The sequence below is a fragment of the Pelodiscus sinensis genome, chromosome 1 (genome assembly GCF_052426305.1).
Source record: "Pelodiscus sinensis isolate ZL-2025 chromosome 1, ASM5242630v1, whole genome shotgun sequence".
Taxonomy (NCBI): domain Eukaryota; kingdom Metazoa; phylum Chordata; order Testudines; family Trionychidae; genus Pelodiscus; species Pelodiscus sinensis.
Window position 1 is genome coordinate 349,988,020 of NC_143052.1, and position 23,227 is coordinate 350,011,246.

General features: G+C 46.3%; 3 protein-coding genes across 3 annotated transcripts; all 3 read left to right on the forward strand.

Moving 5' to 3' along the window:
- The first annotated feature begins 49 nt into the window (after nt 1–49).
- LOC102456313 (olfactory receptor 51G2-like) lies at nt 50–4,792 on the forward strand. Its single transcript, XM_025189338.3, has 3 exons — nt 50–74; nt 985–1,060; nt 3,817–4,792. Exons 1-3 carry the CDS (start codon nt 50–52, stop codon nt 4,790–4,792), a joined length of 1,077 nt encoding a protein of 358 aa, XP_025045123.3.
- Nucleotides 4,793–12,105: 7,313 nt separating this feature from the next.
- LOC149526021 (olfactory receptor 51G2-like) lies at nt 12,106–13,044 on the forward strand. The gene has a single exon (XM_089779517.1). The coding sequence runs from the start codon at nt 12,106–12,108 to the stop codon at nt 13,042–13,044; it is 939 nt and encodes a 312-aa protein (XP_089635643.1).
- A 6,960-nt stretch (nt 13,045–20,004) lies between these two features.
- LOC102456813 (olfactory receptor 51G2-like) lies at nt 20,005–23,151 on the forward strand. Its single transcript, XM_075925537.2, has 2 exons — nt 20,005–20,036; nt 22,176–23,151. Exons 1-2 carry the CDS (start codon nt 20,005–20,007, stop codon nt 23,149–23,151), a joined length of 1,008 nt encoding a protein of 335 aa, XP_075781652.2.
- The last annotated feature ends 76 nt before the right edge of the window (nt 23,152–23,227 follow it).

Genomic DNA, 23,227 nt, shown 5'->3' on the forward strand with positions numbered 1-23,227 from the left:
ACTTGAATGATTTCAGCATTTGAAACAACTTATTAATGGACGTCGCCCAATGCCCGAGGGCATGAACTTAGCAGGTTCGGCACTTTAAGCAGTTTACGGTCAACCCTTAACCCATGACCGAGGGCAAAAGTTTATATTTCCTCATACTTGCCTCATCCTGAGGCCCTCCTGCACCAAACTTTAACAGCACCTGGCTTCTAAGCCAGAACTCTTGTCAAGCCAGAGAACGCTGTACGGACTCCTCCTCAGCCCTTTTCCTGTCATATTTTCCCCAAATTTTTCAGTGGTCACACTCACAAATACACCCATTGTCTAAATTAACCATTCATGTGCCATTAGGGGCTGCACACTATAAGATATGCCCAGTGAGGGCCTATAGTCTCCTGTTTTCTTAAATGTGTCTGTCCATCTAAATTCCATTTTCTCATATTCAAATGGGAACTCTTTCATCTGTCAGGGCTCCGATACTTCCTGTTCTCAACATCCTTGGGCACACTCTCCAGTAACCCAGCACAGCTATAGAGATCAGTCACTCTGTCTTGACCTGATGCACCAGACCGGGGGCATCATACTACATTTTGATCCAGTCCCTCTCACACAGCATTCTGCAGCAATCTGAGGGAAATGTCTATGGATGGAGGTTTGTGGAAATTCCCTTCCCTGGCCAGCAGCCTGTATGGTCAATACAGGAGAGGGGACCGCTGCAAAGACATTTGTTTCTTTTTTTACATACATAGTTAGTTAAGTGAGATCAGAGCTCTAACAGCATCTACCTACCATTCAGCTACATCCGAGGAAGGCAGCCTTGGGCACTAATTGAAACTACACGAACATTGCTGACTAGACTAGATTCCAAGAATGGAGCCTGCAGAAAGCCAAACAACTCAAGTTCCCTGGTGGCCAAGGGGCCCCCAAGGGAAGGTACGAACATGCTGCTTAAAGGCAGTTGCCTCCCTAGCTGAACACTCACTGCCTTCTGTCCAGGCTGTCTCTGTGGTGACTTCCTCTCCTTGAAGGTGAAGACCTCCAGTGTCAGCGGCTCCCTTCTAGCAGGAACTGGGTACGTTGGCAGGTTTCACTGTCTGTAACATGCCAACTGCTGGGGTAAGGCTGCAGGCTGTTTGCATTGGCTGCTGTTCTGTGCAGCAGCAGAGGACTCAGCTGGGCTGTCGGGGTTACTCGGGGTGACTCAGAGTGACAGGGCTGGGGGGCAGGCAGTTGTTACAAGCTGGGAACTCCTGTGCTACACCTGCCTGTGCTCCATACATCTCTTTTGAGCAGAAAGAGATTTCCAATGTAGTTGGAGTGTTAAACCCACAGCGCCTTGAGACAGGTTTTTAAAATTGGGTCATAAGGAGGAGAGAAAAAACTTGTTCATCTTGGCCTCTGAGGATAGAACAGGAAGCAGCGGGCTTAAACTGCAGCAACAGAGGGTTAGGATGGACATTAGGAAAAAGTTCCATCTGTCAAGGTGGTTAAACACTGGAATAAATTGCCCAGGGAGGTTGTGGAATCTCCATGTCTGGAGATATTTAAGAGCAGGTTAGATAAATGTCTATCAGGGATGGTCTAGATAGTATTTGGTCCTGCCATGAGGGCAAGGGAATGGACTCGATGACCTCTCCAGGTCCCTTCCAGTCCTAGTATTCTATGATTCTATGCTTTGTTATTTTTTCAAGGGCTACCAGACTGTTTGTTGTTTTTTTAAGTGTATCCCGTACAGACTAACTCGGCTAACCCCCTGAATCTTCTGCAATTTTTTTGTTCTACTAGCTCTTTGTGCAGCGAACAGTCCTATGGTATTGTCTCCTGGTAACTGAGCAGAAGCTGTGTCATATATTGATGGTCAGGAGGTTCAGGAACATAATCCTGGTGGAAAAGCTATGCAAGACTTAGGGAAAAGTCCTGAGTGTGAGATGGTGACCATTTATGCCCATCAGCTTTTGCAGGAGCATGGCTGAAGTCACTGACACACTCAAGTGGCTATTAGTGGAAATCTAGTGTTTGCCCAGTCACCCATTTGTGCTCCCAACCCCTTCCTCCCATCAGCTGAAGTTGCTGTCTCTGTTCACTTAGAATGTACCAGACCCTTCCTGGGGAGAGCATGCAGATCCCGAGAGAAGGAAGAGAAGCCTATAGGATGATCCATATCTCTGGATTCAGACAACACCAGCAGGCAAATCACTTCAGCTTCTCTTGCGGAGATTCCTGGGGCTCAGAGTCTGTCATTGGAAGCATGTGATAAGTTAAGAGACTTGTATTGAATTCAAATCTCTAAATACGGACCGATGTCATTGAAATCAATGTTAGTGTTTAAAGAACCCTTAAGAATTTCTAGCCCTTCTCCCAAGTGTTAGTGGCGTAATCTGGACTCCCAGGAGTGGTGAAAATACATACATACATATTTATATATATATATATTTGCACACATCATGCTGCAATGGGTCACACACAGAAGTGAAAGGCCAGAACGGGTGTCTGTAGGAAGGTCACAAAGGTAAATTCACACATTCCCCCACAGGTTGGGGAACTCCTAGCCCCAGATACTAAAGGGTCTAGGAGCTAATGAGGATTCAAAGAGGGACTGCATGTTTATAGCGGTGGTCAGTAAACCTGATTACAGTGGGGAGAACAGAGTTAAGCACGTTTGGAAGAGATCTAAGCATTCCTGATTTACACCACACAATGTGTCTAATCTGTGGATGTTTTGTGGAAATATTTCCTGGGGCAGGCTTTGTCTCACCAGCATATTGAAAGGATCCATCCTCCTTTCTCCAAATCATCTGGCACTGGCCACTTAATCCTGATACAGTTGGGCAGTTGCTCTCTGTGTTAGCTTAAAACGTACCAGAACCTTGCATGGGGAGAACATTCAGGGCCTGGGAGATGGAAGAGAAACCTGTAGGACAATCGGTATCTCTGGATTCAGACAACACTGGTGGGCAAATTGCTTCAGCTTCTCTTGCAGGGATTCCTGGGGCTCAGGGTCTTTCACTGGGAGCATGTGTAGAAGTTAAGAGACTTGTATTGAATTCACACCTCCAGATCTGGACTGATGCCATTGAAAACAATGTCATTTAATTAAGAATCCCTAAGAATTTCTAGCAACTTCTCCACAGATCCAGTGCCGTAATGTGGACTCTCTGGAGAGGAGAAAATAAAGAGATGAATATACACTGAGGCAATGACAGACGTTTAGAAATAGTGTCAATGGAAGACAAATACATTGAATGATTATTTTCACCACATACATGGCATGTTCGCACACGTCATGCAGCCATGGACCACATGGAGATGTGAAGGGCCAGAAACGGTGTCTGTAGGAAGGTCCCAAATGTAAATTCACACAGTGCTCAAGTAAGCTGCGGAACTCCCTGACACAAAATATTAAAGGGTCTAGGAGTTTAGAAGGAAACAAACAAAGCCTGCATGTTTATCTTGGTAACCAAAATATCCAATTACAATGGTGAGGAGAAATTTAAAACTCTTGGAAGAGCCTACGCATCACTGATTGCACCCCAAAATGAATCTAATTTGTGTGTGTTGGGGGGAAAGATTGCCTCAGAGCAGGTTTCATTTTTCCTATTGCAAGGCTTCGTCCATCCTCCTCCATTGCTTCTGGCACTAGCCACTGAAGACTGAGTTGATAGACTACAGGTCTGCTCCAGTGTGGCAGAGTTTGTCTTCCTGTCAGTGCTGTAAATCCAACATTATGCCTGGCTGGTCTTCCTTGAGCTCCTGGGTATGTGATCACCTGCACTAAGAGCAGAATACTACCTCCTTAAATATACGTGAATCTCTTCTTGTTCCTTTCAGGAAGAAAAGTTCCAAACTCCTTGTTTCTGCTCAGCACATGAAGTCAGATGTCAATGACACCACATTCTCACATGTCATGTTCCTTCTCTCTGGGATACCCGGACAGGAAGACATCCATCTCTGGATCTCTATCGCCTTTGGTTTAATTTATGTTATTGCGATAGTAGGCAATTCTGTCATTCTAATCATTATAAAAACTGAGCCAAGCCTCCATGAGCCCATGTACATTTTTCTTTCCATGTTGGCTCTCACAGACCTTGGCTTTTTGATAGCCACCATGCCAACAACACTGGGCCTCTATTTCTTTAACTTTAGGGAGATCAACCTCCATGCCTGTTTCCTCCAAGTGTACTTTGTTTACGTTCTTATAGTCACTGAATCTGGTGTGCTCTTGTCGATGGCCTTTGACCGCTTCATCGCCATCAGTTACCCGCTGAGATACAGTTCCATCCTAACCCTATCGACAATAGCCAAGATAGGGCTGGTGAGTGTGATAAGAGCACTTACTTTCGTAATCGGATTCCCTGTTTCCCTGAGACAGTTCCAATACTGTCGATCCAATGTCCTCATCCTTTCCTATTGCAGGAATGAGGACATTGTGAGGTTGGCTTGTTTGGATGAGGGATTAAAAGGCTTGTACGGCTTGATCGCTAAAATCTTAACAATGGGGTTCGACTTGCCGCTCATCTTGTTCTCTTATGTGATGATCATCAAAACAGTGCTGTGCATCGCATCCCAGGTGGAGAGCCTTAGGGCCCTAAACACCTGTGTCTCCCACTTCTGCGCTGTCCTCCTCTTCTATACACCAGAGTTCAGCTTGTCGGTGATAACCAGATTCATGAAGGACGCGTCTCCTTTGCTTCAGATTATTCTGAGCTACGTCTCCCTGCTTGTCCCACCCCTGATGAACCCGATCGTGTACAGTGTGAAAAGCCAACCCCTGCGTGAGCAGATAATCAAGGTGTTCACCAAGTGAAAGGACCGTTCATCACCCCTCTGCAGTGCTGATGACACCGGAGACAGAAAAACATGCCATAGTCACCTATTCGATCCTGAATCCTTAAATGTGAGAGGACATGAACTACTGATTGCCACTATTTAAAGAAAGGTTCAGGTGGAATCTAAAACAGAGGGTACTGGGCTCATGACTGTTTTGTACCCCCTTTGTTTTATGAATTTGACTTATGGATACAATTATTCGTAAATGGAAGATGCTTTAGACAAAGAACCTCATGTAACTTACCAACGTTATATCACACTCTGTGATATCAATGCTTATGATTTCTCTTGCACATAAAGTTAGAGATGTTGGGTAGGGAATGGTTTATGGTTTTAAAAGTACAAAGGAAAGCCAGCAAGTCTGTTTCCAATGAAGGGACATCTCGAAGTCTGGGCTATTGCATGTAAGCACCCGATTTGTTTTTTAAGCCTAAGCAACATTTGGTCTTAGGTAAACATGTGACCACCCCAACTGGTAGGGTCTGATCATTTAATTTTCCTTGACAATTAGGAGAGAGAACTACAATTTCCTGCCCAAAGTGAAATGTATAAGATAGTGGGCAGTAAGCTGTCACTGAGTCTTTGGAGTAAGAGAATAAACCGGAGACCCCAGGAATAAAGGATCTTCCCTGGCATGGAGTTTTAGCTGAAAAAAAGAAGAGTTTTAGGGTAACTTTGCTGTAAGCTCAAGTGTTTTAGAACTATTTCTGCTGTTTCTGTTATTTTTAATTTGTAATTTCCTTTGCTCTGCCTGTTTTCACTTGTAGCTGCTTGACCCCTACTGATTGTACTTAATAAAAACAATTTTATTGATTATCAGACTGAGTGGAAATAATTGTTACCAGGGGGAGCAATCAGTGTGCACATCCTCCTTTCATTGTTAAAGGCAGCTACCCAGAATGATTTAAGTTGGGTTCTGAAGGCATTTGGGGAGTGGGCTTCCTGATTGCTGTGCCTGAATCTGCATTCTCATCAGACCTAAACAGAGTTAATGTCTCTATTTCTGTTTGTGGGTTGGATGGGGGTAGTTTTCAGCTCGATGTCTTGGCTGGCATGATTTTCCGCAAATGCTTTTAACGGAAAGTTATTCCGTTAAAAGCATTTGTGGAAAAGAGCGTCTAATGGGCACGCACGCTTTTCCGCAAATGCATTTTTTTCCGAAAAGCGTCGGTGCCAATCTAGACGCGGTTTTGCCCACGGAAGCCCCGATCGCCATTTTTGCCATAGGGGCTTTTTGTGCAAAACAGTTTTCAGCTGCCTACACTGGCCCTTTTGCGCAAAAGCATTTCCAGAAAAGGGCTTTTGCCCGAACGGGAGCAGCATAGTATTTGCGCAAGAAGCACTGATTTCAGACAGTAGAAAGTCAGTGCTTTAGCACAAAATCAAACGGCCAGTGTAGACAGCTGGCATGTTTTTCCGCAAAAGTAAGTGCTTTTGCAGAAAAACTTGTCGGTCTAGACGCAGCCATGGTGTGCCCGTTGTGTCGCCCCCTATTTTAATTAACCACGTCATTATAATTCCGGAAAATTTGATTCTCCTTGGTTTTAGTGGTATCCACTTGAATGATTTCAACATTTGAAACAACTTATTAGTCGACGTCGCCCAATACCCGAGGGCATAAACTTAGCAGGTTCAGCTCTTTAAGCAGTTTACGGTCAACGCTTAACCCATGACCGAAGGCAAAAGTTTATATTTCCTCATACTTGTCTCATCCTGAGGCCCTCCTGCACCAAACTTTAACAGCACCTGGCTTCCTAGCCAGAACTCTTGTCAAGCCAGAGAACGCTGTACGGACTCCTCCACAGCCCTTTTCCTGTCATATTTTCCCCAAATTTTTCAGTGGTCACACTCACAAATACACCCATTGTCTAAATTAACCATTCATGTGCCATTAGGGGCTGCACACTATAAGATATGCCCAGTGAGGGCCTATAGTCTCCTGTTTTCTTAAATGTGTCTGTCCATCTAAATTCCATTTTCTCATATTCAAATGGGAACTCTTTCATCTGTCAGGGCTCCAACACTTCCTCTTCTCAACATCCTTGGGCACACTCTCCAGTAACCCGGCACAGATATAGAGATCAGTCACTCTGTCTTGACCTGATGCACCAGACCGGGGGCATCATACTACATTTTGGTCCAGTCCATCTCATACAGCATTCTGCAGCAATCTGAGGGAAATGTCTATGGATGGAGGTTTGTGGAAATTCCCTTCCCAGGCCAGCAGCCTGTGTGGTCAATACAGGAGAGGGGACCGCTGCAAAGACATGTGTTTCTTTGTTTACATACATAGGGTATGTCTACACTACAAAGTGTAATGGACGTTAGTTAGTTCAATCGAACTAATGGACGTTAGTCCGAACTAACTTTAATAGGAGCTTCACTAGCGCTCCACTAGTTCGAATTTAATTCGAATTTAATTCGAACTAGCAGAGCGCTTAGTTTGAACTAGGAAAACCTCATTTTACGAGGATTAAGCCTAGTTCGAACTAGCTAGTTTGAATTAAGGGGTGTGTAGCCCTTTAATTCGAACTACTGGGAGGCTAGCCCTCCCCAGCTTTCCCTGGTGGCCACTCCGGCCAACACCAGGGAAACTCGTCTACCCCCCTCCCGGCACAGGACCCCTTAAAGGGGCACGGGCTGGCTACGGTGCCCATGCCAGGTGCAAGCCTGCCAGCACCCAGCCAGCAGACCCTGCACCTGGCACGGATCAAGCCACCCACTCAGTGCCCCCCAGCCCTTCCCCTCTTCCCGGGACCAGGCTGGCATCTCCCGGGAGCTTGCCCGGGACCGCAAGAGGCGGGCACCCGCCTGGTCTAGTGTGGACATCGTGGACCTTGTCCACGACCTCCGCACTAGGCACAGGAAAGTGGATGGCTAGGGCAGGAGAGCTGCCATCCTGGTCACCCAGGAGCAGGTGTGCATGAAAATCAAGGTGGTCCACTGAGACTCCTGACCCTGAGCCCTGAGCTTACAATGGCCGTCCTGGGTCAGACCAAAGGTCCATCTAGCCCAGTAGCCTGTCTGCTGACAGCGGCCAACCCTAGGGACCCTGGAGGGATGGACTGAAGACAGTGACCAAGCCATTTGTCTCGTGCCATCCCTCTCCAGCCTTCCACAAACCTTGGGCAGGGACACCACTCCTACCCCCTGCCTAATAGCACTCCATGGACCCAACCTCCATGACTTGATCTCACTTCCCTTTAAACTCTATCCTAGTTCTAGCCTTCACAGCCTCCTGCAGCAAGGAATTCCACAGGTTGACTCTTTGCTTTGTGAAGAACAACTTTCTGTTACTAGTTTGAAGCCTGCTATCCATTCCTTTCCTTTGGTGTCCTCTAGTCCTTCTTTATGGGAACTAATGAAGCACATTTCTGCATGCACCCTCTCCACCCAACTCCTGCTTTTAGAGACCTCTATCCTGTCCCCCCTCCGTCTCCTCTTTTCTAAGCTGAAAAGTCCCAGTCTCTTTAGCCTCTCTTCATATGGGACCTGTTCCAAACCCCTCATCATTGTAGTTGCCCTCCCCTCTCCCACCCTCTCTCTTCCCCTCTCCCACCTCCTTTTCCCAATCTCCCCCAGTTTTGTTCAATAATGACAGATTCCATTTTTGAACACAATTGTCCTTTATTTTGTACATCAAGAAGAGGGGCTAGGGAAGGGTAAGTGGAAGGAGGTGAGGGAGGAATGGGGTACGCGCCCCTGATGGGGAGGACTGGGCTGGCTCTGTGGGCTTCTGGGGGTGGAAGCTCTCCTGCAGCCCCCCAATTGCCCCCTCTCCCCAGATGGCAGCCTGCGGCAAGTGCAGCCGGACTGATGGCCAAGTGCTGTTATGTGCCCAGTGTGGGTACTTCGGGCAATCCAAGCCAGGACTGCTTTGCAAGCAGGGCACCCCTGAGAACTGTCTGTCCAGGGTAGGGTTCGGGACCCTTTAAGCACAGCCCTCGGCTAGCCTGAGACAGCATCTCCACGCTCTAAGTCCTCCTCTGATGCCCTGCCGGCACTGCTTCCGGCCATCCTTAAGCCTTGTTCAGGGTCCACTTAATGTGCACATGCTAGTTCGAATTAGCAAAACACTAATTCGAACTAGTTTTTTAGTCTGGATCCGTTAGTTCGAATTAGCTTAGTTCGAATTTACTAATTTGAACTAAGTTAGTTCGAATTAACGTTTTAGTGTAGACGTAACCATAGTTAGTTAAGTGAGATCACAGCTCTTACAGCATCCACCTACCATTCAGCTACATCCGAGGAAGGCAGCCTTGGGCACTAATTGAAACTACACGAACAGTGCTGACTAGACTAGATACCAAGGAGCCTGCAGAAAGCCAAACAACTCAAGTTCCCTGATGGCCAAGGGGCCCCCAAGGGAAGGTACGAACATGCTGCTTAAAGGCAGTTGCCTCCCTAGCTGAACACTCACTGCCTTCTGTCCAGGCTGTCTCTGTGGTGACTTCCTCTCCTTGAAGGTGCAGACCTCCAGTGTCAGCGGCTCCCTTCTAGCAGGAACTGGGTACGTTGGCAGGTTTCACTGTCTGTTACATGCCAAGTGCTGGGGTAAGGCTGCAGGCTGTTTGCATTGGCTGCTGTTCTGTGCAGCAGCAGAGGACTCAGCTGGGCTGTCGGGGTGACTCAGAGTGACAGGGCTGGGGGGCAGGCAGTGGTAACAAGCTGAGAACTCCTGTGCTACACCTGCCTGTGCTCCATACATCTCTTTTGAGCAGAAAGAGATTTCCAATGTAGTTGGAGTGTTAAACCCTCAGCGCCTTGAGACAGGTTTCGAAAAGTGGGTTATAAGGAGGAGGGAAAAAACTTGTTCATCTTGGCCTCTGAGGATAGAACAAGAGGCAATGGGCTTAAGCTGCAGCGAGGGACAGTTAGGATGGACATTAGGAAAAAGTTCCTAACTGTCAAGGTGTTTAAACACTGGAATAAATTGCCCAGTGAGGTTGTGGAATCTCCATCTCTGGAGATATATAAGAGCAGGTTAGATAAATGTCTATCAGGGATGGTCTAGACAGTATTTGGTCCTGCCATGAAGGCAGGGGACTGGACTCAATGACCTCTCCAGGTCCCTTCCAGTCCTAGTATTCTGTGATTCTATGTTTTGTTAGTTTTTCAAGCGCTACCAGACTGTTTGTTGTTTTTTAAATGTATCCCGTACAGACTAACTCGGCTAACCCCCTGAATCTTCTGCAATTTTTTTGTTCTACTAGCTCTTTGTCCAGGTAACAGTCCTATGGTATTGTCTCCTGGTAACTGAGCAGAAGCTGTTTCTAATATTGATGTTCAGGAGGTTCAGGAAGATAATCCAGGTGCAAAACCTATGCAAGACTTAGGGAAAAGTCCTGAGTGTGAGATGGTGACCATTTATGCCCATCAGCTTTTGCAGGAGCATGGCTGAAGTCACTGACACACTCAAGTGGCTATTAGTGGAAATCTAGTGTTTGCCCAGTCACCCATTTGTGCTCCCAACCCCTTCCTCCCATCAGCTGAAGTTGCTGTCTCTGTTCACTTAGAATGTACCAGACCCTTCCTGGGGAGAGCATGCAGATCCCGAGAGAAGGAAGAGAAGCCTATAGGATGATCCATATCTCTGGATTCAGACAACACCAGCAGGCAAATCACTTCAGCTTCTCTTGCGGAGATTCCTGGGGCTCAGAGTCTGTCATTGGAAGCATGTGATAAGTTAAGAGACTTGTATTGAATTCAAATCTCTAAATACGGACCGATGTCATTGAAATCAATGTTAGTGTTTAAAGAACCCTTAAGAATTTCTAGCCCTTCTCCCAAGTGTTAGTGGCGTAATCTGGACTCCCAGGAGTGGTGAAAATACATACATACATATTTATATATATATATATTTGCACACATCATGCTGCAATGGGTCACACACAGAAGTGAAAGGCCAGAATGGGTGTCTGTAGGAAGGTCACAAAGGTAAATTCACACATTCCCCCACAGGTTGGGGAACTCCTAGCCCCAGATACTAAAGGGTCTAGGAGCTAATGAGGATTCAAAGAGGGACTGCATGTTTATAGCGGTGGTCAGTAAACCCGATTACAGTGGGGAGAACAGAGTTAAGCACGTTTGGAAGAGATCTAAGCATTCCTGATTTACACCACACAATGTGTCTAATCTGTGGATGTTTTGTGGAAATATTTCCTGGGGCAGGCTTTGTCTCACCAGCATATTGAAAGGATCCATCCTCCTTTCTCCAAATCATCTGGCACTGGCCACTTAATCCTGATACAGTTGGGCAGTTGCTCTCTGTGTTAGCTTAAAACGTACCAGAACCTTGCATGGGGAGAACATTCAGGGCCTGGGAGATGGAAGAGAAACCTGTAGGACAATCGGTATCTCTGGATTCAGACAACACTGGTGGGCAAATTGCTTCAGCTTCTCTTGCAGGGATTCCTGGGGCTCAGGGTCTTTCACTGGGAGCATGTGTAGAAGTTAAGAGACTTGTATTGAATTCACACCTCCAGATCTGGACTGATGCCATTGAAAACAATGTCATTGAATTAAGAATCCCTAAGAATTTCTAGCAACTTCTCCACAGATCCAGTGCCGTAATGTGGACTCTCTGGAGAGGAGAAAATAAAGAGATGAATATACACTGAGGCAATGACAGACGTTTAGAAATAGTGTCAATGGAAGACAAATACATTGAATGATTATTTTCACCACATACATGGCATGTTCGCACACGTCATGCAGCCATGGACCACATGGAGATGTGAAGGGCCAGAAAGGGTGTCTGTAGGAAGGTCCCAAATGTAAATTCACACAGTGCTCAAGTAAGCTGCGGAACTCCCTGACACAAAATATTAAAGGGTCTAGGAGTTTAGAAGGAAACAAACAAAGCCTGCATGTTTATCTTGGTAACCAAAATATCCAATTACAATGGTGAGGAGAAATTTAAAACTCTTGGAAGAGCCTACGCATCACTGATTGCACCCCAAAATGAATCTAATTTGTGTGTGTTGGGGGGAAACGTTGCATCGTAGCAGGTTTTGTTATTCCTATTGCAAGGCTTCGTCCATCCTCCTCCATTGCTTCTGGCACTAGCCACTGAAGACTGAGTTGATAGACTACAGGTCTGCTCCAGTGTGGCAGAGTTTGTCTTCCTGTCAGTGCTGTAAATCCAACATTATGCCTGGCTGGTCTTCCTTGAGCTCCTGGGTATGTGATCACCTGCACTAAGAGCAGAATACTACCTCCTTAAATATACGTGAATCTCTTGTTCCTTTCAGGAAGAAAAGTTCCAAACTCCTTGTTTCTGCTCAGCACATGAAGTCAGATGTCAATGACACCACTTTCTCACATGTCATGTTCCTTCTCTCTGGGATACCCGGACAGGAAGACATCCATCTCTGGATCTCTATCGCCTTTGGTTTAATTTATGTTATTGCGATAGTAGGCAATTCTGTCATTCTAATCATTATAAAAACTGAGCCAAGCCTCCATGAGCCCATGTACATTTTTCTTTCCATGTTGGCTCTCACAGACCTTGGCTTTTTGATAGCCACCATGCCAACAACACTGGGCCTCTATTTCTTTAACTTTAGGGAGATCAACCTCCATGCCTGTTTCCTCCAAGTGTACTTTGTTTACGTTCTTATAGTCACTGAATCTGGTGTGCTCTTGTCGATGGCCTTTGACCGCTTCATCGCCATCAGTTACCCGCTGAGATACGGTTCCATCCTAACCCTGTCGACAATAGCCAAGATAGGGCTGGTGAGTGTGATCCGAGCACTTACTTTCGTAATCGGATTCCCTGTTTCCCTGAGACAGTTCCAATACTGTCGATCCAATGTCCTCATCCTTTCCTATTGCAGGAATGAGGACATTGTGGGGTTGGCTTGTTTGGATGAGGGATTAAAAGGCTTGTACGGCTTAATCGCTAAAATCTTAACAATGGGGTTCGACTTGCCGCTCATCTTGTTCTCTTATGTGATGATCATCAAAACAGTGCTGTGCATCGCATCCCAGGTGGAGAGCCTTAGGGCCCTAAACACCTGTGTCTCCCACTTCTGCGCTGTCCTCCTCTTCTATACACCAGAGTTCAGCTTGTCGGTGATAACCAGATTCATGAAGGACGCGTCTCCTTTGCTTCAGATTATTCTGAGCTACGTCTCCCTGCTTGTCCCACCCCTGATGAACCCGATCGTGTACAGTGTGAAAAGCAAACCCCTGCGTGAGCAGATAATCAAGGTGTTCACCAAGTGAAAGGACCGTTCATCACCCCTCTGCAGTGCTGATGACACCGGAGACAGAAAAACACGCCATAGTCACCTATTCGATCCTGAATCATTAAATTTGAGAGGACATGAGCTACTGATTGCCAGTATATAAAGAAAGGTTCAGATGGAATCTAAAACAGAGGATACTGGGCACATGACTGCTTTGTACCCCCTTTGTTTTATGAATTTGACTTATGGATACAATTATTCGTAAGTGGAAGAGGCTTTAGACAAAGAACCTCATGTAACTTACCAACGTTACATCACACTCTGCGATATCAATACATATGATTTCTCTTGCATATAAAGTTAGAGATGTTGGGTAGGGAATGGTTTATGGTTTTAAAAGTACAAAGGAAAGCCAGCAAGGCTGTTTCCAATGATGGGACATCTCGAAGTCTTGGCTATTGCCTGTAAGCACCCAATTTGTCTTTTAAGCCTAAGCAACAGTTGGTCTTAGGTAAACATGTGACCACCCCAACTGGTAGGGTCTGATCATTTAATTTTCCTTGAGAATTAGGAGAGAGAACTACAATTTCCTGCCCAAAGTGAAATGTATAAGATAGTGGGCAGTAAGCTGTCACTGAGTCTTTGGACTAAGAGGATAAACTGGAGACCCCAGGGATAAAGGATCTTCCCTGGCATGGAGTTTTAGCTGAAAAAAAGAAGAGTTTTAGGGTAACTTTGCTGTAAGCTCGAGTGTTTTAGAACTATTTCTGCTGTTTCTGTTATTTTTAATTTGTAATTTCCTTTGCTCTGCCTCTTTTCACTTGTAGCTGCTTGACCCCTACTGATTGTACTTAATAAAAACAATTTTATTGATTATCAGACTGAGTGGAAATAATTGTTACCAGGGGGAGCAATCAGTGTGCACATCCTCCTTTCATTGTTAAAGGCAGCTACCCAGAATGATTTAATTTGGGTTCTGAATGCATTTGGGGAGTGGGCTTCCTGATTGCTGTGCCTTAAACTGCATTCTCATCAGACCTAAACAGAGTTATTGTCACTATTTCTGTTTGTGGGTTGGATGGGGGTTTTTTTCAGCCCGGTGTCTTGGCTGTGGGAGACCAGAAGATCTGGCCCAGCAGGGCAGGGTGGTGAGAGGCCCCAGAAAGCATGGGGAAGTGTCAACAGAGTGCAATTTCTGTAGCCTTTTCAGAAAAAAACCCTATCGTAGAGACATAACCTAACTGACGCCATTCTCCTAAGCTGTTTACGCTGTTTACGCTGTTTACGCTTTTTCTGGTTAGCACTTTTGTAAAACACAGGGGCTACGTCTAGACTGGCATGATTTTCCGCAAATGCTTTTAACGGAAAATTATTCCGTTAAAAGCATTTGTGGAAAAGAGCGTCTAATGGGCACGCACGCTTTTCCGCAAAAGCATTTTTTTCAGAAAAGCGTCCGTGTCAATCTAGACGCGGTTTTGCGCACGGAAGCCCCGATCGCCATTTTCGCCATCGGGGCTTTTTTCTGCAAAACAGTTTTCAGCTGTCTACACTGGCCCTTTTGCGCAAAAGCATTTCCAGAAAAGGGCTTTTGCCCGAACGGGAGCAGCATAGTATTTGCCCAAGAAGCACTGATTTCAGACAGTAGAAAGTCAGTGCTTTTGCACAAATTCAAGCGGCCAGTGTAGACAGCTGGCATGTTTTTCCGCAAAAGTAAGTGCTTGTGCCGAAAAACTTGTCGGTCTGGACGCAGCCATGGTGTGCCCGTTGTGTCGCCCCCTATTTCCATAAACCATGTCATTATAATTCCGGAAAATTTGATTCTGCTTGGTTTTAGTGGTATCCACTTGAATGATTTCAGCATTTGAAACAACTTATTAGTGGACGTCGCCCAATACCCAAGGGTATGAACTTAGCAGGTTCGGCACTTTAAGCAGTTTACGGTCAACCCTTAACCCATGACCGAGGGCAAAAGTTTATATTTCCTCATACTTGTCTCATCCTGAGGCCCTCCTGCACCAAACTTTAACAGCACCTGGCTTCTTAGCCAGAACTCTTGTCAAGCCAGAGAAGGCCATACGGACTCCTCCTCAGCCCTTTTCCTGTCATATTTTCCCCAAATTTTTCAGTGGTCACACTCACACATACACCCATTGTCTAAATTAACCATTCATGTGCCATTAGGGGCTGCACACTATAAGATATGCCCAGTGAGGGCCTATAGTCTCCTGTTTTCTTAAATGTGTCTGTCCATCTAAATTCCATTTTCTCATATTCAAATGGGAACTCTTTCATCTGTCAGGGCTCCGACACTTCCTCTTCTCAACATCCTTGGGCACACTCTCCAGTAACCCGGCACAGCTATAGAGATCAGTCACTCCGTCTTGACCTGATGCACCATACCGGAGGCATCATACTACATTTTGATCCAGTCCCTCTCACACAGCATTCTGCAGCAATCTGAGGGAAATGTCTATGGATGGAGGTTTGTGGAAATTCCCTTCCCTGGCCCGCAGCCTGTATGGTCAATACAGCAGAGGGGACCGCTGCAAAGACATTTGTTTCTTTGTTTACATACATAGGGTATGTCTACACTACAAAGTGTAATGGATGTTAGTTAGTTCAATCGAACTAATGGACGTTAGTACGAACTAACTTTAATAGGCGCTACGCTAGCGCTCTGCTAGTTCGAATTTAATTCGAACTAGCGGAGCGCTTAGTTTGAACTAGGAAAACCTCATTTTACGAGGATTAAGCCTAGTTCGAACTAGCTAGTTCGAATTAAGGGGTGTGTAGCCCCTTAATTCGAACTAGTGGGAGGCTAGCCCTCCCCAGCTTTCCCTGGTGGCCACTCCGGCCAACACCAGGGAAACTCGTCTACCCCCCTCCCGGCACAGGACCCCTTAAAGGGGCACGGGCTGGCTACGGTGCCCGTGCCAGGTGCAAGCCTGCCAGCACCCAGCCAGCAGACCCTGCACCTGGCACGGATCAAGCCACCCACTCGATGCCCCCCAGCCCTTCCCCTCTTCCCAGGACCAGGCTGGCGTCTCCCGGGAGCTTGCCCGGGACCGCAAGAGGCGGGCACCCGCCTGGTCTAGTGTGGACATCGTGGACCTTGTCCACGACCTCCGCACTAGGCACAGGAAAGTTGCTGGCTGGGGCAGGAGAGCTGCCAGCCTGGTCACCCAGGAGCAGGTGTGCATGAAAATCAAGGTGGTCCACTGAGACCCCCGACCCTGAGCCCTGAGCTTACAATGGCCGTCCTGGGTCAGACCAAAGGTCCATCTAGCCCAGTAGCCTGTCTGCTGACAGCGGCCAACCCTAGGGACCCTGGAGGGATGGATTGAAGACAGTGACCAAGCCATTTGTCTCGTGCCATCCCTCTCCAGCCTTCCACAAACCTTGGGCAGGGACACCACTCCTACCCCCTGCCTAATAGCACTCCATGGACCCAACCTCAATGACTTTATCTCACTTCCCTTTAAACTCTATTCTAGTTCTAGCCTTCACAGCCTCCTGCAGCAAGGAGTTCCACAGGTTGACTCTTTACTTTGTGAAGAACAACTTTCTGTTACTAGTTTGAAGCCTGCTACCCATTCCTTTCCTTTGGTGTCCTCTTGTCCTTCTTTATGGGAACTAGTGAAGCACATTTCTGCATGCACCCTCTCCACCCAACTCCTGCTTTTAGAGACCTCTATCCTGTCCCCCCTCCGTCTCCTCTTTTCTAAGCTGAAAAGTCCCAGTCTCTTTAGCCTCTCTTCATATGGGACCTGTTCCAAAACCCCTCATCATTGTAGTTGCCCTCCCCTCTCCCACTCTCTCTCTTCCCCTCTCCCACCTCCTTTTCCCAGTCTCCCCCAGTTTTGTTCAATAAAGGCAGATTCCATTTTTGAACACAATTGTCCTTTATTTTGTACATCAAGAAGAGGGGCTAGGGAAGGGTAAGTGGAAGGAGGTGAGGTAGGAATGGGGTACGCGCCCCCGATGGGGAGGACTGGGCTGGCTCTGTGGGCTTCTGGGGGTGGAAGCTCTCCTGCAGCCCCCCAATTGCCCCCTCTCCCCAGATGGCAGCCTGCGGCAAGTGCAGCCGGACTGATGGCCGAGTGCTGTTATGTGCCCAGTGTGGGTACTTCAGGCAATCCAAGCCAGGACTGCTTTGCAAGCAGGGCACCCCTGAGAACTGTCTGTCCAGGGTAGGGTTCGGGACCCTTTAAGCACAGCTCTCGGCTAGCCTGAGACAGCATCTCCACGCTCTAAGTCCTCCTCTGATGCCCTGCCGGCACTGCTTCCGGCCATCCTTAAGCCTGGTTCAGGGTCCACTTAATGTGGACATGCTAGTTCGAATTAGCAAAACACTAATTCGAACTAGTTTTTTAGTCTGGATCCGTTAGTTCGAATTAGCTTAGTTCGAATTAACTAATTTGAACTAAGTTAGTTCGAATTAACGTTGTAGTGTAGACGTAACCATAGTTAGTTAAGTGAGATCACAGCTCTAACAGCATCCACCTACCATTCACCTACATCCGAGGAAGGCAGCCTTGGGCACTAATTGAAACTACACGAACAGTGCTGACTAGACTAGATACCAAGGAGCCTGCAGAAAGCCAAACAACTCAAGTTCCCTGATGGCCAAGGGGCCCCCAAGGGAAGGTACGAACATGCTGCTTAAAGGCAGTTGCCTCCCTAGCTGAACACTCACTGCCTGCTGTCCAGGCTGTCTCTGTGGTGACTTCCTCTCCTTGAAGGTGCAGACCTCCAGTGTCAGCGGCTCCCTTCTAGCAGGAACTGGGTACGTTGGCAAGTTTCACTGTCTGTTACATGCTAAGTGCCGGGGTAAGGCTGCAGGCTGTTTGCATTGGCTGCTGTTCTGTGCAGCAGCAGAGGACTCAGCTGGGCTGTCGGGGTGACTCGGGGTGACTCAGAGTGACAGGGCTGGGGGGCAGGCAGTGGTAACAAGCTGGGAACTCCTGTGATACACCTGCCTGCGCTCCATACATCTCTTTTGAGCAGAAAGAGATTTCCAATGTAGTTGGAGTGTTAAACCCTCAGCGCCTTGAGACAGGTTTCGAAAAGGGGGTCATAAGAAGGAGGGAAAAAACTTGTTCATCTTGGCCTCTGAGGATAGAACAAGAGGCAATGGGCTTAAGCTGCGGCATGGGACAGTTAGGATGGACATTAGGAAAAAGTTCCTAACTGTTAAGGTGGTTAAACACTGGAATAAATTGCCCAGGGAGGTTGTGGAATCTCCATCTGTGGAGATATTTAAGAGCAGGTTAGATAAATGTCTATCAGGGATGGTCTAGACAGTATTTGGTCCTGCCATGAGGGCAGGGGAATGGACTCGATGACCTCTCCAGGTCACTTCCAGTCCTAGTATTCTGTGATTCTATTCTTTGTTAGTTTTTCAAGGGCTACCAGACTGTTTGTTGTTTTTTAAAGTGTATCCCGTAGAGACTAACTCGGCTAACCCCCTGAATCTTCTGCAATTTTTTTGTTCTACTAGCTCTTTGTCCAGGGAACAGTCCTATGGTATTGTCTCCTGGTAACTGAGCAGAAGCTGTTTCTAATATTGATGTTCAGTAGGTTCAGGAAGATAATCCAGGTGCAAAACCTATGCAAGACTTAGGGAAAAGTCCTGAGAGTGAGATGGTGACCATCATCAGCTTTTGCAGGAGCATGGCTGAAGTCACTGGCACACTCAAGTGGCTATTAGTGGAAATCTAGTGTTTGCCCAGTCACCCATTTGTGCTCCCAACCCCTTCCTCCCATCAGCTGAAGTTGCTGTCTCTGTTCACTTAGAATGTATCAGACCCTTCCTGGGGAGAACACGCAAGTCCTGGGAGGAGGAAGAGAAGCCTGTAGGATGATCCATATCTCTGGATTCAGACAACACCAGCAGGCAAATCACTTCAGCTTCTCTTGCGGAGATTCTTGGGGCTCAGAGTCTGTCATTGGAAGCATGTGATAAGTTAAGAGATTTGTATTGAATTCAAACCTCTAAATCCAGACTGATGCCATTGAAATCAATGTTACTGTTTAAAGAACCCTTAAGAATTTCTAGCCCTTCTCCCAAGTGTTAGTGGCGTAATCTGGACTCCCAGGAGCGGTGAAAATACATACATACATATTTATATATATATATTTGCGCACATCATGCTGCAATGGGTCACACACAGAAGTGAAAGGCCAGAATGGGTGTCTGTAGGAAGGTCACAAAGGTAAATTCACACATTCCCCCACAGGTTGGGGAACTCCTAGCCCCAGATACTAAAGGGTCTAGGAGCTAATGAGGATTCAAAGAGGGACTGCATGTTTATAGCGGTGTTCAGTAAACCCAGTTACAGTGGGGAGGACAGAGTTAAGCACTTTTGGAAGAGCTCTAAACATTCCTGATTTACACCACACAATGTGTCTAATCTGTGGTTGTTTTGGGGAAATATTTCCTGGGGCAGGCTTTGTCTCACCTGCATATTGAAAGGATCAGTCCTCCTTTCTCCAAATCATCTGGCACTGGCCACTGAATCCTGATACAGTTGGGCAGTTGCTCTCTGTGGTAGCTTAAAACGTACCAGACCCTTGCATGGGGAGAACATGCAGGTCCTGGGAGATGGAAGAGAAACCTGTAGGACAATCGGTATCTCTGGATTCAGACAACACTGGTGGGAAAATTGCTTCAGCTTCTCTTGCAGGGATTCCTGGGGCTCAGAGTCTTTCACTGGGTGCATGTGTTGAAGTTAAGAGACTTGTATTGAATTCACACCTCCAGATCTGGACTGATGTCATTGAAAACAATGTCATTGAATTAAGAACCCCTATGATTTTCTAGCAACTTCTCCAAAGACCCAGGGTCCTAATGTGGACTCTCTGGAGAGGAGAAAATAAACAGATAAATATACACTGAGGCAATGACGGACATTTAGAAATAGTGTCAATGGAAGACAAATATATTGAATGATTATTTTCACCACATACATGGCATGTTCGCACACGTTATGCAACCATGGACCACATAAGACCACAAGCAGAGAGAGGGTAAGTTTAGAAGATAGGATACACAAAGAACAAGTTAAAAATCACTTCGGAAAGTTAGATGTCAGCAAGTCACCAGGTTCTAATGAAATGCATCCCAGGATACCCAAGGAGCTGATAGAGGAGGTATCTGAGCCTTTAGCTATGATTTTTGAAAAATCATGGCAGACAGGGGAGATTCCAGAGGACTGTAAAAGGGCAAATATAGTGCCCATCTATAAAAAGGGGAATAAGAACAACCCAGGAAACTACAGACCGGTCAGTTTAACGTCTGTCCCAGGGAAGATAATGGAGCAGGTAATTAAGGAAATCATATGCAAACACTTGGAAGGTAATAAAGTGATAGGGAATAGCCAGCATGGGTTTGTGAAGAACAAGTCATGCCAAACTAATCTGATATCTTTCTTTGATAGGATAACGAGCCTTGTGGATAAGGGAGAAGCGGTGGATCATATACCTAGACTTTAGTAAGGCATTTGATATGGTCTCGCATGATATTCTTATTGATAAACTAGGCAAATATAACTTAGATAGGGCCACGATAAGGTGGGTGCATAATTGGCTGGATAACCGTAGTCAGAGAGTTGTTGTTAACGGTTCTAAATCCTGCTGGAAAGGGATAACAAGTGGAGTTCCGCAAGGGTCTGTTTTGGGACCCGTACTGTTCAATATCTTCATCAATGATGTAGATATTGGGATAGAGAATACGCTTATTAAGTTTGCAGATGATACCAAACTGGGTGGAGTTGCAACTTCTTTGGAGGATAGGGACATAATTCAAAATGACCTTAGCAAGTTAGAGAAATGGTTAGTGGTAAACAGGATGAGGTTTAATAAAGAGAAATGCAAAGTTCTCCACTTAGGAAGGAACAATCAGTTCCATACATACAAGATGGGAAGCGACTGTCTAGGAAGGAGCATGGCAGAAAGGGATCTAGGGGTCATAGTGGACCACAAGCTGAATATGAGTCAACAGTGTGATGCTGTTGCAAAAGAAGCAAATATGATTCTAGGTTGTATCAACAGGTATGTTGTAAGCAAAACTCGTGAAGTCATTCTGCCGCTCTACTCTGCACTAGTTAGGCCTCAGCTGGAGTACTGTGTCCAGTTCTGGGCGCCACATTTCAAGAAAGATGTGGAGAAATTGGAAAGGGTACAGAGAAGAGCGACAAGAATGATTAAAGGTTTAGAGAACATGACCTATGAAGCCAGGCTTCATGAACTGGGCTTGTTTAGTTTGGAAAAAAGAAGATTAAGGGGGGACATGATAGCTGTTTTCAAATATCTAAAAGGGTGTCACAAGGAGGAAGGAGAAAATTTGTTCCTCTTGGATACTGAGGACAGGACAAGGAGTAATGGGCTTAAAGTGCAGCAGGGGAGGTTTAGATGGGACATTAGGAAAAGTTCCTAACTGTCAGGGTGGTCAAATATTGGAATAAATTGCCAAGAGAGGTGGTGGAATCTCCCTCTCTGGAGATATTTAAGAACAGGTTAGATAGACATCTGTCAGGGATGGTGTAGGTGGAGCTTGGTCCTGCCTTGAGGGCGGGGGACTTGACTCGATGACCTCTCGAGGTCCCTTCCAGTCCTATTATTCTATGATTCTATGATTCTATTTTGATGTGAAGGGCCAGAAAGGGTTTCTGTAGGAAGGTCCCAAATGTAAATTCAGACAGTGCTCAAGTAAGCTGCAGAACTTCCTGACACAATATATTAAAGAGTCTAGGAGTTTAGGAGGAAACAAACAAAGCCTGGATATTAATCTTGGTAACCAGAATGTCCAATAACAATGGTGAGGAGAAATTTAAAAGTCTTGGAAGAGCCCACGCATCACTGATTGCACCCCAAAATGAATCTAATTTGTGTGTGTTGGGGGGGAAGATTGCCTCAGAGCAGGTTTCGTTATTCCTATTGCAAGGCTTCGTCCATCTTCCTCCATTGCTTCTGGCACTAGCCACTGAAGACTGAGTTGATGGACTGCAGGTCTGCTCCAATCTGGCAGAGTCTGTCTTCCTGTCAGTGCTGTAAATCCAACATTATGTTTGGCTGGTCTTCCTTGAGCTCCTGGGTATGTATTGACCTGCACAAAGAGCAGAATACTACCTCGTTAAATATACTTGAATCTCTTCTTGTTCCTTTCAGGAAGAAAAGTTCCAAACTCCTTGTATCTGCTCGGCACATGAAGTCAGATGTCAATGACACCACATTCTCACATGTCATATTCCTTCTCTCTGGGATACCCGGACAGGAAGACTTCCATCTCTGGATATCTATCGCCTTTGGTTTAATTTATGCTATTGCGATAGTAGGCAATTCTGTCATTCTAGTCATTATAAAAACTGAGCCAAGCCTCCATGAGCCCATGTACATTTTCCTTTCCATGTTGGCCCTCACAGACCTTGGCTTTTTGATAGCCACCATGCCAACAACACTGGGCCTTTATTTCTTTAACTTTAGGGAGATCAACCTCCACGTCTGTTTCCTCCAAGTGTACTTTGTTGGCTTCCTTCTGTACACTGAATCTGGTGTGCTCTTGTTGATGGCCTTTGACCGCTTCATCGCCATCAGTAACCCGCTGAGATATGGTTCCATCTTAACCCTGCCAAGGATAGCCAAGATGGGGCTGGTGAGTGTGATAAGAGCACTGACTGTTGTAATCCCACTCCCCGTTTTCCTGAAGCAGTTCCAATACTGTCGATCCAATGTCCTCATCTTTTCCTACTGCCGGAATGAGGACATCCTGAAGTTGGCTTGTTCGGAAGTGGGATTAAGAGGCATGTATGGCTTGATCATTAAAGTCTTAACAATGGGGTTGGACTTTCCGCTCATCTTCTTCTCTTATGTGATGATCCTCAAAACCGTGCTGAGCATCGCATCCCAGGCGGAGAGCCTGAGAGCCCTAAACACCTGTGTCTCCCACTTCTGCGCTGTCCTCCTCTTCTATACACCAGAGTTCAGCTTGTCTGTGATATCCAGATTCTTGAAGGACGCGTCTCCTTTTCTTCGGATTATTCTGAGCTACGTCTCCCTGCTTGTCCCACCCCTGATGAACCCGATCGTGTACAGTGTGAAAAGCAAACCCCTGCGTGCGAGGATAATCAAGGTGTTCACCAAGTAAAGGTTCTGTTCATCACCCCTCTGCAGTGCTGATGACACCGGAGACAGAAAAACATGCCATAGTCACCTATTCGGTC